The 15,526-nt window shown below is 38.1% G+C and overlaps 2 protein-coding genes and 1 non-coding gene across 5 annotated transcripts; 1 reads left to right on the top strand and 2 right to left on the bottom strand.

The window, feature by feature from the left end:
• Positions 1–2,950: 2,950 nt before the first annotated feature.
• On the bottom strand, positions 2,951–7,144 carry LOC111796668 (Putative lysine decarboxylase family protein). Its single transcript, XM_023679384.2, has 4 exons — positions 6,760–7,144; positions 4,692–4,820; positions 3,598–3,782; positions 2,951–3,512 (listed from the first exon to the last, which is right to left on the bottom strand). Exons 1-4 carry the CDS (start codon positions 6,958–6,960, stop codon positions 3,173–3,175), a joined length of 855 nt encoding a protein of 284 aa, XP_023535152.2. The 5' UTR covers positions 6,961–7,144; the 3' UTR covers positions 2,951–3,172.
• A 614-nt stretch (positions 7,145–7,758) lies between these two features.
• On the top strand, positions 7,759–7,832 carry TRNAI-UAU (transfer RNA isoleucine (anticodon UAU)). Its single transcript has one exon. It is a non-coding gene; the product is annotated as a tRNA-Ile (tRNA).
• Positions 7,833–8,732: 900 nt separating this feature from the next.
• Positions 8,733–14,126, bottom strand: XYLT (beta-1,2-xylosyltransferase). Of its 3 annotated transcripts, none has more exons than XR_015421529.1 (4): positions 13,162–14,126; positions 12,410–12,559; positions 10,166–11,089; positions 8,733–9,532 (listed from the first exon to the last, which is right to left on the bottom strand). XR_015421529.1 is itself a non-coding variant. In XM_023680814.2 (3 exons), the coding sequence occupies exons 1-3, from the start codon at positions 13,810–13,812 to the stop codon at positions 10,370–10,372; spliced, it is 1,521 nt and encodes a 506-aa protein (XP_023536582.1). In that variant the 5' UTR covers positions 13,813–14,126; the 3' UTR covers positions 9,998–10,369. The 3 variants fall into 3 exon arrangements, 1 of the variants encoding a protein (XP_023536582.1); XR_015421530.1 differs by lacking the exon at positions 8,733–9,532 and adding an exon at positions 9,544–9,778; XM_023680814.2 differs by lacking the exon at positions 8,733–9,532 and having other exon boundaries at positions 9,998–11,089.
• Positions 14,127–15,526: the final 1,400 nt, after the last annotated feature.

Genomic DNA, 15,526 nt, shown 5'->3' with positions numbered 1-15,526 from the left:
CCCATAATAGTGATGGTAGGGTCACTAAATTCAAATAAATGGCCATAAAATAGGGCCACCAAACAAAGCCCTTTTTTTCCCCTTTTCTCATCATTTCTTAGGTGATCTTGATAGATTATGACTATTTGGGTTCTATTTTTTTTTTTTTTTTTTCTTCTAATTTTTATAATAAGACAAGTTTTTTTCTTGCTTTTTCTTTTTCCCTTTTTCCCCTTTTGATCTATTATCAAATATCTTGTCGTGACATAATTTATTGTTGTGTTCGGATAATTTTTTTTTTTTTTTTTTTTTGTCAATAATCGAGTAAATAAATGGTACATGAATGAACTGAGACTATATCTGAATGAGAGCGATCATGAAGATAGAATAACTAAGAAAGACTTAAAAGAATTGAAAATCACTACCTATACTAATGTAACGACCGAGATAAAAGAATTGAAAATCACTACTTATACTAATATGTAACGACCCAGATCCACCACTAGCTGATTTCTCTTTGGGCTTTCCCTTTTGAGCTTCCTTCACGGCTTTAAAATGTGTCTGCTAGAGGAAGGTTTCTACACCCTTATAAATGGTGTTTTGTTTTCTTCCCCAACCAATGAGGGACATCACAATCCACCCCCTTCGGGGCCCAGTGTTCTCGCTGACTTCCTTCACGGCTTTAAAATGTGTCTGCTAGAGGAAGGTTTCTACACCCTTATAAATGGTGTTTTGTTTTCTTCCCCAACCAATGTTTCTACACCCTTATAAATGGTGTTTTGTTTTCTTCCCCAACCAATGAGGGACATCACAATCCACCCCCTTCGGGGCCCAGTGTTCTCGCTGACACTTGTTTCTTTCTCCAATCAATGTGGGACCGCAACTAAATCCACCCCCCTTTGGGGACAGCATCCTTACTGGCACACCGTCTTTTATCCACCCCCCTTCGAAGAATAGTGAGAAGGCTGATACCCGTTCGAAGAACAGTGAGAAGGCTGATACATCGTCCGGAGTCTGGCTCTGATACCATCTGTAACGACTCAGATCCACCGCTAGCAAATATTGTCCTCTTTGGGCTTTCCCTTTCGGGCTTCCCCTTAAGGCTTCAAAACACATCTGCTAGAGGAAGGTTTCTACACCCTTATAAAAGAGTGTTTTGTTCTCCTCCCCAACCAATGCGGGACATCACAAGCGTGGTTTAGAGTAATTTCTGTTGGTTTGTGGGGATAGTTTTTCATTAAAAGTGAAAATAGGTAATGTGACTATGTCGTAAGAGAGATAGGGGAATGTCGGGGACATCAGGTACCAAATTTAGATTCTGAATCTTAGACATAGGTATTAATTCCAGATTTATTAAAAGTAGAGTGATACGAATCCAACAACGGATCATTTGCATAGACTCGTAGGAGCCTTTTTGTTTTTTGTAGTTCAACTACATTCAAGACTATTTATGTCATTCATTATTTTCTTCTATTTGTATTTAATAGCTTTTATTGGTAGTTTGTAGTGGGTAGTTAAACTACATCATGTTTTTATTATTTTTTTAGTCTGTAATATTCAAATTTGAAATCATGGTGCAATACAAAAACCTTGTGTTTGAAACTCTGTCGGTGTCGGTGTTATGTTTCTTTCAAACCTTGTTTTACATTTGATGTTAAAATCGATTCATTTGATTAGTCATGATCTAAGAGTGACCATCATAGATTCTAAGTTCGATCTAAGAGTTACTCACCCTTCTACCCCGCTCTTGGTTGGAATCATTCGTAAAATTATCATTTGTAAGAGTTTGCAAGAATAGTAGAACGACCTCTACCTTTGCAAAATCTAACCTTTTTGTGCTGATCATATAATAAAATTAAAATAACGAGACGAAAATGATATTTTAACCTAAAACACAGGTGGTCGAGATGGATAATCGATCTAACGTGTTAGCTTTTGGGCGTGGCGGGAAGAAAATGTGAACAAAACTTGGGGACTTTTTTGAAAATTTGAAAAGTATTGGGTGGGAATTACCAATAAATCATTAGCATGCCATTAAATTTGACTTTTTATTTTTTATTATTAAAAAAAAATTAATTTTGTATTACATATTCACCATTATTAAGAACTTATTCACCTAACCCCATATTGGTTAAATATATATAATAAGATAAAATGCAATAAAGTCTCAATTACTTTGAAATTGAAGAAGCCATCATTTTTGTTTGAATTTTTTCTTTCATATTTTTTTACTCTATAGTTTTTATTTCCATTTAAAGTATATATTATATGATTGTATGAAATAATTGATGAATACTAAACATGGGTGGTGATCATATATTATATTTGTTCATATGGTTAGGTAAGCCCACTATATATTGTGTTTGTTAATAATTGTTTTTTAGGTGATTAGTAAAATAATATTAATAATAATAAAACTCGAAAAAAAGGATGAAATTACAAAATTGCCTTTAAATTTAAAGATCCCCCTCTATTTTCGGTGTCCTTATGGTAATTTAACATATTTAGAATCATTTTTTTAAAATCAAAGGTGTTCAAAAAACCCGATGACTTAAAAATTCAATCAATCCAACCTAACTCAATTTTGGGACGGATTATGAACTTATCTGGGATTGAATTAGTTCTTGAATTGAACCGAACAAACTCAAATTTATTGTTAATTTTGAAAATATATATATATATATATAACGATGTAATAATTCTTAAACGGTTAACGGTTTAGAAGGTAATTTTTTAAAATATATATTAAAATTGACTTTATTAATTAAATATTTTGAAAATAAATAAACATATTTTATAAACTAATCTTTTTATTTTTAAATAACAAAAATTTGAATAAATGACTCGATCTAACCTAACCCAACTAAAAACTATGGTTTGGTTGAAAAAATTTACAACTCGAACAATTGGGTTGAGTTTAAAAAATGTCTCGACCCGACCCGACCTAATCCAACCCACGGACACAAATCGCTTTTGAAAAGATGTTACGGTTAAGACATGTATACGTGCTCGTTTCGATTTAGTACAACGATACAAACAAAGAACAATGCTAATGAACAAGGAATGTCCATTGCCTATGAGCCCTCTTAACTTGAAATGGTTCATTGGAAGAATAAAAGGGTTAAGGAGAAGAGAGGCATACTGTTTTGTAGTAGAATGTGTGCTTCCCAATTGAGCTTCATTCTTCACTCTGTCATGAAGACACATTGTAAAAGTTGGCCAAGTACGCCACGGCCTCGGCGTTATTGTCACAGACCTTCCAAAGCGAGTCGACCTCGCCCTTCCCCAAGGTACCCCAGTTTTCGCAATCATTGAAAAACTCGAGTAGTTTCGAGTAGAAAGAGTCGTAGTTCATCAACAGGAAGGGAACTGGAAGTTCTGACCCTATTCTCCTGAGCTGAATCAAAGCTAGAATCTCGAACACCTCGTCGAAAGTACCAATGCCGCCGGGGAGTGTAACGAAAGCAGTTCGATCAGAACTACAGCTTCTAACCGCCGCGTCGACGAGACCGTGTTTTCTTGCAGAGAAAAACCTGCATTATATAGAGTAGTTCAAGCAGGGAGGGTGCAGTGTCTGCTATGTACTATCAGGTAACTTATAGGATCTATATCTATCACCTGCAAGTAAAATAAGTCTCTGTAGGTAGGTATGGATGAAACTTTGAGGATGACCATTCACCAGATTCTCTTCCGATTTTGAATCCTCCTACAGGATTTCCTGCCTGCATAGCACCTTTCGTAACCGCGTCCATAAGACCCGGACCGACACCTGACCAAGTCGTGCAATCCAAAAGTTCTGAAATCTGCATAAAAGGGATTTGAAAGATAGACTCATAAACTTGAAGATTAATATGTAACCGCTCAAGCCCATTGCTAGCAAATATTGTCCTCTTTGAACTATCATTTCTAGGTTTCCAGTTTTAAAACAAGTCTATTACGTAGAGGTTTCCACGCCCTTATAAAGAATGCTTCGTTCCGCTCTCCAACCAATATGGAATCTCACAACCTACCCCCCTTGGGGACCCAGGGTCCTCGCTGGCACACTGCCTGGTGTCTGGCTTTGATACCATTTGTAATAGCTCGAGCCTACCGCTAACAGATATTGTCCACCTTGGCCCATTACGTATTGTCGTCAACCTCACAGTTTTATAGCGCGTTTACTAGTGAGAGATTTCCACACCTTTATAAGGAAGGTTTCATTTCTCTCTCCAACCGATGTGTGATCTTACAATTCACCCCCCTTGGGGGCCTAAAGTCTCTGTTGGCACAGTGCCCGATGTCTGGCTCTGATATCATTTGTAATAGCCCAAGCCCACCGCTAGTAGACATTGTCCGTTTTGGCCCGTTACGTATCGCCGTTAGCCTCACGGTTTTAAAACGCATCTGCTAGTGAAAGGTTTCCACACCCTTATAAGGAATGTTTCACATTGGTTGGAGAGCGAAACGAAACAATCCTTATAAGGACGTCGAAACCTCTCACTAAGGATGCGTTCTAAAACCTTGATGGGAAGCTCAGAAAGAAAAGCCCAAAGAGGACAATATCCGCTAGCGGTGAGCTTGGGCTGTTACATAACATGTATGCATCTAAGTTTTGATGTTCCGTTCCTCGAACATTGATCTCAGATTGAAAGGGTTGAACCATGATACTGATCGGTTCATCGTCGTGAACTTTCCTCTTAACATCAATATAAAAGATGGGAGAAACATCTTACCTCTCTACTCAACTCGAACGCTTGCTTATAATGAGCATGATCCGGTCCCATCCTTGAAGATCCAAGATAAACAACTCCTTTACCTAGTCTGTTTATCAATTCATAGCATTTTGCTAACTCTGTTCTGACCTTGAATATAATAGAAGACAATAAACAAAGAACTCTTAGAACAAGTTTAAATCAAGTTAGAGAATTCCAGAGGCCAAATAGTCACAAAAGGGCACAAAGAAAATGTCAATACCAACACCTAAAACGCTCAAACCCAGCCACAATAAACACTCAACATAGCCATAAAACTTGGCATCTAGCCATTGTCATTGTCATTGGAACACTTGAATGTAAACCCGAACAGCAACTCGACTACAAGAGGGCATTATTTTCCTCCCCGTTCAAGTTTACGATTCAACATGATGAACTCGACATTTTATGTTTAAAATTACAAGATGTTTTGACCATAAAAGAGAAACTCACTAGCATAACAGATAAGAATACAACTGAGATATCCAAGATGCACAACTGATGCCCGCCACCACACAGAAAAGAGGAAACAGTGGCCTCCCTTACAAGAACTATTCAATCTCTTTGTGTAGTGAGCAAATAACTTTGATCTATGCGAAATACACGTATCGAGCAAAAGGAAAACATGACCATGGAAACTTCATACTCATGTTCTGTAACAGTTCAAGTCCACTACTAGCAAATATTGTCTTCTTTGAACTTTCCTTTTAAGGGCTACCCCTCGAAGTTTTAAAACGCATTTGCTAGGGAGAGGTTCACCCTTATAAGGAATACTTCGTTCCCCTCTCCAACCGACGTGGGATCTCACAATCCACTCCCCTTGAGGGCCAAGAGTCCTTGCTGGCACACCGCCCGGTATCTGGCTCTAATACTATTTGTAATAGCCCAAGCTCACCGCTAATAGATATTTGTCCTTTTTGGGGTTTCCCTTCAAGGGCTTCCCCTCAAGGTTTTAAAACGCGTCCGCTAGGGAGAAGTTTCCACACCCTTATAAGGAATGTTTCGTTCCCCTCTCCAACCAATACCGGATCTCACAATCCACCCACCTTGGGGGCCCAATGTCATCGCTGGCACGCCACCTAGTGTCTGGCTCTGATACCATTTGTAACAGCTCAAGTCTATCACTAACAGATATTGTCCTCTTTGGCCTTTCCCTTCAAGGGGTTCCCCTCAAAGTTTTAAAACGCGTCCGCTAGGGAGAGGTTTCCACACCCTTATAAGGAATGCTTTGTTCCCCTCTCCAACCGATGTGGGATCTCACAATCCACCCCCTTGTGGGTCAAGCGTCCTCGTTGGTACTGTCCGGTGTCTGGCTACTGATATCATTTGTAACAGCCCAAGCCCACCGCTAAGAGATATTGTCCTCCTTAGACTTTCCCTTCAAGGGCTTCCCCTCAAGGTTTTAAAATGCCAGTAGGGAGGTGTTTCCAGACCTTTATAAGGAATGCTTCATTGACCTTTATAAGGAATGCTTCATTCCCCTCTCCAACCAATGTGAGAACTCATACATTCCGAAACTCCTTATCCTAGTAGTTGAATTATGATATTTCCCTATTCTCTCTCGTGACCGAGATGTATCCTCTCATTCACCCAAGAAGGGGACATCGAGTCATCAAAATTTTGAAGCATTAAGTACAGCTAGATCAATAGGTCTAAGCATAACACAACTAGTCCAAACATATCTTCTTGATCCAATACCTCATATGTTTGAATCCATCAACCTCCAACGCCCACATATCCTTGAAAACTATTTGATTTCCTTTTTACAAGGAACAAGCAAAACAGGTAAAGACACATTGGTAGTAAGAACCAATTTAATCATGAACTCTTAGCTTTTAACTGAGATCACTCAAAATCTAAAACCTCTAATTGAACTGCAGAACCAAAAAATAAAAAATTGGAGAAATCAACAGACAATTACAGTAGTTTCTTCTGAATTCCATGGATCTCGACGTTCAGATATCATCAAATCAAATGTAAATCAAAATAACCATGAATTTTCATAAGAAACGAATGCAAGATCCAAAAAATTGCTGGAATTTGAAAGCACCTCGATAGGACTTGTCCTCTCTTCAAACTCAATCGCTTCATGCCTGCTAAGCAGAGCTCTCGTAGGGTTAATCCGAGACTTGGAGAATTTGAGCACCATCTTCTTCTCTCTTTCATGGAACAATTGGAACTTCACAGTCTTCTGGTGAGAATTTCGCACCAAAATTTCACATCCTGAAGAACTCATCATCGAGAAACTCATTACGGAACACTCCGATTGTTCAGAGAATTCGATTCTTGGGTTAATAATCAACGTCGTGAGTAAGAACAGATAGGCAGAAGAAAGAAGGAATCGAATTGAGCTTCGAATTTCGAGATTGTAACTTACGGGGAGTGAGATTGAGGAATCTAAGCTCCAATTTTGAATCAGCCGCCAAGAGCTTTGAAGGCTCCGACGAGAAATGGGATTGAAATTTTGATGCATAGACGAGGGTATTTAAGTCTTTTTACAAAAATAAATAAATAAATTTCAATATATTTAATTGGGTCGACATTTTCATCCATATTTTTACATTTTTTTTTAATCTCTATTTTAAATTTTTTTTTCATAAATATTCAATTAATACCGATATTTTATTAATATTTATATTGACGTTTACATAAATTAATGTAACATCGTCTTTACTATTGATACATAATATTTTGACATTTCTACCAATATAGATGTTGATATCGAGATTTTTTTTTTATTTCAATGTATTTTTATTTTTGTTAATAAAATAAATGTGAGCGGAGATTTAATTTTAAAGTAGAGTTGTTCGGAGATAAAAAGAAGAGCTCTCCATCCCTATTATTTATAAATTTATAAATATGTTATTTTTATTTAAATAAAATATCCTAAGTTTTGTAGCTCTTTGATATATTTTCCATAAAATTAAGTTATTTTTTTAAATGTATTAAATAAAAAAAAAAATCTAATTCAACAATTTAGTTTTTTATTTTTTAAAGATTTATAAATATATTATTTTGATTTAAATATTAATTTAATTAAAACATTGGTGGTTCTATAGCTCAGTTGGTTAGAGTGTTGGTCTTATGAGCCGAAGGTCGCGGGTTCAAGCCCCGCTAGAACTAGTTATTTAAATATTAGTGACATGAAATATATATATATATATATTTTTTTAATTTTATTTTATATATATATATATATATATATATATATACATACATACATACATATACACGTCTTTAGCTTAACTAGATTCCTCACAAAAAGCTATATATATATATATATATATATACATATACATATACATATACATATACATATACATATACATATACATATACATATACATATACATATACATATACATATACATATACATATACATATACATATACATATACATATACATATACATATACAGTCTTTAGCTTAACTAGATTCCTCACAAGAAGCTTTATAGTCAGGGGTGACACAGCTTGTTTGCCTTCTGTCTTTTTCGTACGTTAGGGTCATTTGAGCGGAAAACCGAGTGAAGCTTAGTCCTTCGGACCTTTCAATCTCGCAACTTTAGTAGCTAGGCACACGCACGTTTTAAGGGCTGTTTCAGGTATTACACAAAAAAAGACTTCTGCTGTATATATATATATATATAAAAGATTATAATTTGTTCCTACCAAATGCAAGGTACAAAGATTTAAAAACCACCGGCTCGTGTTGGCTTTTAAATACAACTTAATGGTTAAAACCTATTGCTCGGGTAAAAATATTTTTTAACTTTAAAAAATTACATTAATAAATAATTTAAAAGTTTTTACTTTTAATACGTAGACAGAAACGATCTATCTCTCTCTTTTCACTTCTAAGAGTATGATCGTAAAAAAAAATTATTCTAAACAAATATTTTTTTAAACAAAGTATTAACGGATGTTATTATTATTATTATTATTTTTCTCGGTCGATATTAGTCACATCATTAGGGACCAATAATCTTGAGAGAGAGAGAGAGGTCACCTAGAGAGAGAAAGTGATAATATAAAATTAATGTCTCCTTGGGAGTGGTTCCTCTTATGGTTCCTTCTCTCTCTCATGCAATCCTTTTCTTTCACCAAAGCAAATGGCAATATGGGAATGAGATGCCTTTCTCTTCCCTCTTTCACCTTTAGCATCTTTTACTTCTTTTCTAACCCATCCACGTATCATTCCTCGCTCGGTTCGTAAAAAGTATGCCCTAATCTCTCGTGTTTCGTGTACCGAATCTCTTTTAATTGAATCCCTACTCAAAAACACGTTTATAGTAACATGACATGTGAAATATCTCTTAGTCGTACATTTCTGGGTAGATGTAATGTTATGAGCTTCAGGGTATGAGTAAATTACCGTTTTTGCTCGAAATCGTTCGATTGTTAAATCCTTGTTTGTTGTAGAAAGGGTCGATTGAAGTTGGTTAGGCTTGTTAGGCTGGTCGAACTAATGGGTGACAAACCTTCCTTAGCTCCATCGATCTCTTTCCCTCATGTCTTGCGTTTTGTTCCCTTGTTGCAATAAGCAACTCTTGTAGTCATTTTCCTTTGATGATCCTCGATCCCGCCTTATTGCTAGCCTTCACAATTGTTTGATCGTCGTGTACTCCCAGTGAAAGTCGCTTCCTTCTCGTCAACTGAAACCGTGGTGAGTTTCCATTTTTTTTAGGTAACCTCTTGGATTCTGATCGCACGTGAGATCCTGATCGCCTTCCACTCAATGTTGTTGCCCGCTTGAGGAAGGAAAGTTTAGTGGATTTTCCTTCCAGGAGAAAGAACCAAACAAACACTGATCTCTTCTGTTCCTGTATAAGTTTAAGGATAGCCGTTTGAAGACTACCTTCAATGTAGATCGAGCTAGACACCATGGTCCAATCGAGACAATGCATACTACAATTGTCATTGTCTCACCAAAATATGTTGCACGAAGTCATGGGTGACTAGTCGCCGTCAACTACATCGTGGGTGATATTTGTTGAAGCAATGTATATTAAACTATGTGTATAAAAATGATGCACATCCCGTGGAATCCAAAAACGTTTTAAGTCTCACTGCAGTCATATTAGTCAAAGTCATTATTAGTTATGCATATTCTCCGATCCTCACAAACTTTTTTCGAACGTTTCTTTTGCAAGTAAGAGCAAAGACCATTTATGTAGTTGACGGTGTTAACTATGAAGATTCTACATGACTAAGTTTCGAAAATCTTTAATAGCATGCATGTAGTGACGGTCTAGTCATGTTCTAGAAATCAGGACGTTACCGTATACTTCAAGGTAAGCACGAGTTGAAACATGATTTTGAACATGAAAGATACAGAGCAGCAAGAAACAAGCAATGAATTCAGGGATGTCTTTCACTTTTCAAAGAATGCTTCTAATTGATATCTTCTGTGTAATGAACTTTAAAAAAGGGAATTCAAGAACTAGAGTACATACCAGGTAGCTTAGATATCCCGAGTTTCCACCGTCGTCGAGCTCGGTCGGTAAGCTCTTACTTCAAGCCATGTCCATGGCAAGTTAGTATCTTCAAACTCAAAGCTTGTCAAAATGGGAGCATCCAGCCAAGTGTGTAAGTAGATACAGAGGGCTGGTGTTCCCTCTCATAGTTAAGAGAGATTAATGTGAGAAACTGCAAAAAAGTTAGCAACCGAGGCTCGTCATGATGCGCAAAAGGTGCTCGATAACGACATTCGGGTCGGCGTGTGACCCCGAGAGATTAATGGCATGGTATTCCAAGCCTTTCCATTGAGCAATCAATGCAAAATGAGGCCTTCTAAACAAACTACTGATGATTTCCAAGATGACAGTTTTTGGTAAGGCAGATATTATGTGAGTAAGGCCTGCACCGTGCGCTCCGATAATGACCGACGCATCTTGGATGGCTCGGAGTTGTTCTTTCATCGACATATGCGCAAACAACCCGTTCACTAAGTTTACTTTACACTCCCTGTGATTTGATGCCCAGTTCTGTAAAGAATCAAAGATTTCTTGTTCATTAGTAAGTCTGGATTCAACTCGACCACCGTGTCGAGGATGCGCTAAATAATCCTCACGACGCACAAAGAGAACGTTGTGGATTGAGGGCGGTCTTTCGACTTGTCTGTCGACTGGGAAACCAAAAGCTGCTCTAACCATTTCACCAAACTCAGATAATCTAGCAGTTTTCTGGACATCAGGTTTTAGCCATAGCTCATGAGAAGAACCTCCATGACAATTGATCCCCTCTGTCAGACCCTTGAATAGCGCGGTTTCGTACCCGAGAGGCGAGAAGATCACGTGGCGAAAACAAACGGGTGCGCTGAAATTTTTCGCGTATTTAAGACTTGAAAACAATGCCTTCCATGTCTCTTCCAAAGGTGTCTTGAAATATTGAAGAACAAACAACAAAATATGACATTGTTTTAGTAATGTTTCTTTTTCAGCTCATGCACAAAACAAAGGAACACAGCTGATTCAAACATATTCTTCCAACAAAAACAGATAGATGTCAGGAGTTTGTACGTAATAGTTCTAGCTCACCGCTAGCAAATATTGTCTTTTTTGGGCTTTCCCTTCCGGGCTTCCCCTCAAGGCTTTAAAACGCATCTACTAGGAGAGGTTTCAACATCTTGCTTTGTTCCCCTCTCCAACTGACGTGGAATCTCACAATCCACCCCCTTTCAAAGCCCAGCGTCCTCGCTGACACTCATTCTCCTCTGTAACTAACATGGGATCACACAATCCACCCCCTTTTGGGGCCCCACATCCTCGCTGGCACTCGTCCCCCTCTCCAAATGACGTGAGATCTCACAATCCACCCCCTTTCAGAGCCCAGCGTCCTCGCTGACACTCGTTCCCCTCTCCAACTGACATGGGATCACACAATCCACCCCCTTTCAGGACCCAGCGTCCTCGTTGGCACTCGTTCCCCTCTCCAAATGACGTGAGATCTCAAAATCCACCCCCTTTCAGGGCCCAGCGTCCTCACTGGCACTCGTTCCCCTCTCCAACTGATGTGGGATCTCACAATTCACACCCCTTCGAGGCCGAGCGTCCTCGCTAGCACTCGTTCCCCTCTCCAATTGATGTGGGGTCTCACAATCCACCCCTTTCGAGGCCCAACGTCCTCACTGGCACTCGTTCCCCTCTCCAATCCATGTGGGAACCTCTCCCTAGCAGACGTAGTAGATGCGTTTTAAAGCCTTGAGTGGAAGTCCCCTCTCCAACCAATATGAGATCTCACAATCCACCCCCCTTCAAGGCCCAATGTCTTCGCTAGCACTCGATCCCCTCTCTAATCGAGGTGGGAACCTCTCCCTAGCAGACGCGTTACAAAGCCTTGAAGGGAAGTCCCCTTTCCAACTAATGTGGAATCTCACAATCCACCCCCTTTCAGGGTCGAGCGTCCGAAGGGAAGTCCCCTTTCCAACTAATGTGGGATCTCACAATCCACCCCTTTCAGGGTCGAACCTCTCCCTAGGAGACATGTTTTAAAGCCTTAAGGAAAAACCCGAAAGGAAAAGCCCAAAAAGGACAATATCTACTAACGGTGGGCTTGAGCTATTACAATATCTCAAGCCTCTTTCAACTCTTTCTCAGTTTCCTACTCTACAAACATATTCTCCTCAATAAACCAGACATAAACAGCAGCCTCCATTCAAAAAGACATGAAAGAAAGCTAAGCAATCCTGAGACACGTACCTTACAATGCCCGTCGACGAAGACGAGATGAGGTCGATTAGGCAATCCGACGACTCTCGAACTCACATAAGCACTATACCAATCCGTAATAGTGTGAAAAAGATTTGCATACTCAAACCTCGTCACCAGAAGCACAGGCTCCTCAATCCACTGTAAATGGAGAGAAAAAGGAGAACAATGTTCACTTAGATTACTCAAAACTGATTATTCAAAGCATATTATATACTATTAATGGCAGTCCAGATTAGATATCAATAAAGACAGAGTCCAGCCAAAATGTTTGCTGCAGTTACTATAATACTAAGAACTTTCTATTAGATTCATTAACCATGTGCTGTGGAAATACTAATTAATTCCACCTTCCCAAAATCACAAAAACCCATAAAATTTAATATTCTTGAATCAAACATGAAGAAATGGAAGAACAAAAGCTCTAAATCTTGATTCTGAAGTCAATATAAGAAATCTCAATCACAGAAACCCATAAAACTTGTTGTTCAATCATGGAGAATCATAAACTAATACTCTAAACTAAGAATGGGGCCTTCATCTTCATCAGTTTCAATGAAAAACAGTGCAGAAATGGAAGAACAGAAGCTCCAAAGCCCAAAAAAACAAAGATGAGTTGATTATGAGGTCAGTTTAAGGGATCCCAATTCACAGAATCCCATAAATGTTTCTGTTCAAACATGGATGGATGTAGAAATGGAAGAACAAGAGCTTTAAATGAGTGATGAACAGTTATAATCTACCTCTTGGCAATCGAAATCATTCCCAGAAACAACTCGGAATGATCCAAACAATGCGCGCATGGTGTGGCTCTGAATCTCCCCTGCCGGAACGAATCCATTAAGAAATTTCTCATCCGCTAGAACCCTTTCCTTGCCCGCGACGGTATCGCCGCCATCTAGTTCAAAAGCGCCGTCCCGAAATTTGGGCAACTCCGTCTCTTCCTTCCTTCCGATCACTTCTTCAATCCTCTCGCCTCCTCGGGACATGGAAATCCTCTCCGGCCACATTCGGACTCTCGCTCCCTCACATATTGAACTCGCGAGCGTCTCGCTATACCAGCATCGGAACCATCCGGCGAGTTTTCCGGCGAGATTAGGTTTTAAAAGATCTACACGGCGGTTGAAGCCATTGCCGAAATAAGCCTCACAGGAACGCAGAGGGACAGTGGATGAGTGAGACCAAGGAAGATAAGAGGGCAAAATGGGCCAGGGCTTGGAAGAACGTCGGTTTTCCGGGAAGGGGAAGCGGTTTTCCGATGTGGGTTTCCGGTGAGAGGAACTAGACGAGGATGTTTTGTAATGGGCAGTGAAGTAAATGCAGAGAGTTAGGGTGTTGAAGGCGAAGAGAAGGAAGAGGATCTTCAGTAACAGAGCTTGGGTTTTGCCGTTCATGGCGGAAACGGCTGAAAAAGACCAAGAGAGAGAGAGAGAGAGAGAGAGAGAGAGAAAAAGTGAACAAGAGAATCAAATGAAGCAACAATGATCTCTGTATGCTTTCAAAAGCTTCTGAAATCCATTCCCATGGCTTGGGTTTCACTCAATCTCTGCGTGTAAGCTTGTTTCTCCATGGATTCTCAGAGAGAGATAGAATTGTTCATCTCTTTCTGAAAGAGACAAGGGAGAGAGAAGAAGAAGATCGGTTTTACCTTTCCAAGCTTTTCTCTCTCTAAAACTGTCTCTCTCTCTCTAACAGAGAAGAAGAAGAAGATGAAGAAGAAGAAGATATTTTTAGTTTTGAAATTATAATTATTTATTAAATGATAAATATGTTCTTTGGAAAAATGGATATTATTTATTTATTTATTTATTTATTTGGAAAAAAAATAAAAACATTACAAGGCTTAGTATATTTGATGAGAATTTTATTTTTGGTATATTAAAAAAAATGGTGGTATTTTAGACAATTTTAAAAATATAAAAAATAATTTTTAGATTTTTTTTTTTTATAAAAAATTATTATATGCTAAAAACATAAATTTCAAAACAAAAATAGCTTACTAGCTGTAATAGCTTGCTTCTCTGGGTGGCTCGCACCTTGGGTGGTACGGCTGAGCGAGAGTGGATTCAGCAGTTGGCCTATGTTTCCGGGCACACGCGTAAAGGCATGGTTAGTTCCACAAATCTCACTGCACTAACCATAGTAAAATCGTTCTCGTTGTACCAAAATTGAGATCTGATTTAAACAATTAATTAGGTACAGCATCACATTTGACACCCGAGAAAGATACCGGCACACGCGTAAAGGCATGATTAGTTCCACAAATCCACTGACCATAGTAAATTCCTTCTCGTTGTACCAAAATTGAGATCTGATTTAAACAATTAGGTATAGCATCACATTTGACACTTGAGGAAGGTAGGAAGGTATCGCAATAATACGTAGATGAGTTTTTGTTGGTAGAGCCACCTATTTTCCGGAATGTGTTTAATTTTTAAATAAAATAAAATAAATGGTTATATTTTAATAAATTTAAAAAATTAGGGATAATTGTAATGAAATGAAATGATAATAACAAGAAATTAAAATTAAAATAATATAGACTCCATTAAAGAAAAAGGAATTTATTTTTTTTTTATTATTATTTTTTTTTTTAATTGGCTCCAACTTTGATTTTTTTTTTTTTTTTTTTCTTTTTTGAAAAACATTTATATCAATATTAAGGTAGATTGAAAAGAAAATGAGCTAATAATTTATTATTGGGAAGAAATAGTGTGAAAGTGAGTATTTTTTAAGAAATAAATACGGGACAAAAACAGCTGAAGGCCACTACTAATAAATATTGTTCGTTGCGATCGGTTAAGTATCGTCGTTAGTCTTACGATTTTAAAACGTGTTTATTAGGGAGAGGTTTTGAGACAATCTACCCCCATTTGGGGGCCCAATGTCACAACTGCACTCTAGCGACAGCGGGACAAGGATTGTACGACACTTGTTTTAACCCAACAAACAAGTTAGTTGTGAGAAATTTGGACGTCGTGGATAACATTGACGTATGCTTGGACCACGAGTCATGTAAGCGAGAAAATAAATTTGAAAACGATTTGAAAGAATTGAAGAAAGCAACGTCACGACTCAAATAGCACATAAGCTTCGCATACTCTTATA

Source organism: Cucurbita pepo, chromosome 6, assembly GCF_057944985.1.
Source record: "Cucurbita pepo subsp. pepo isolate OVF chromosome 6, ASM5794498v1, whole genome shotgun sequence".
Taxonomy (NCBI): Eukaryota; Viridiplantae; Streptophyta; class Magnoliopsida; order Cucurbitales; family Cucurbitaceae; genus Cucurbita; species Cucurbita pepo.
This window is presented reverse-complemented; position numbering and strand designations above follow the sequence as displayed.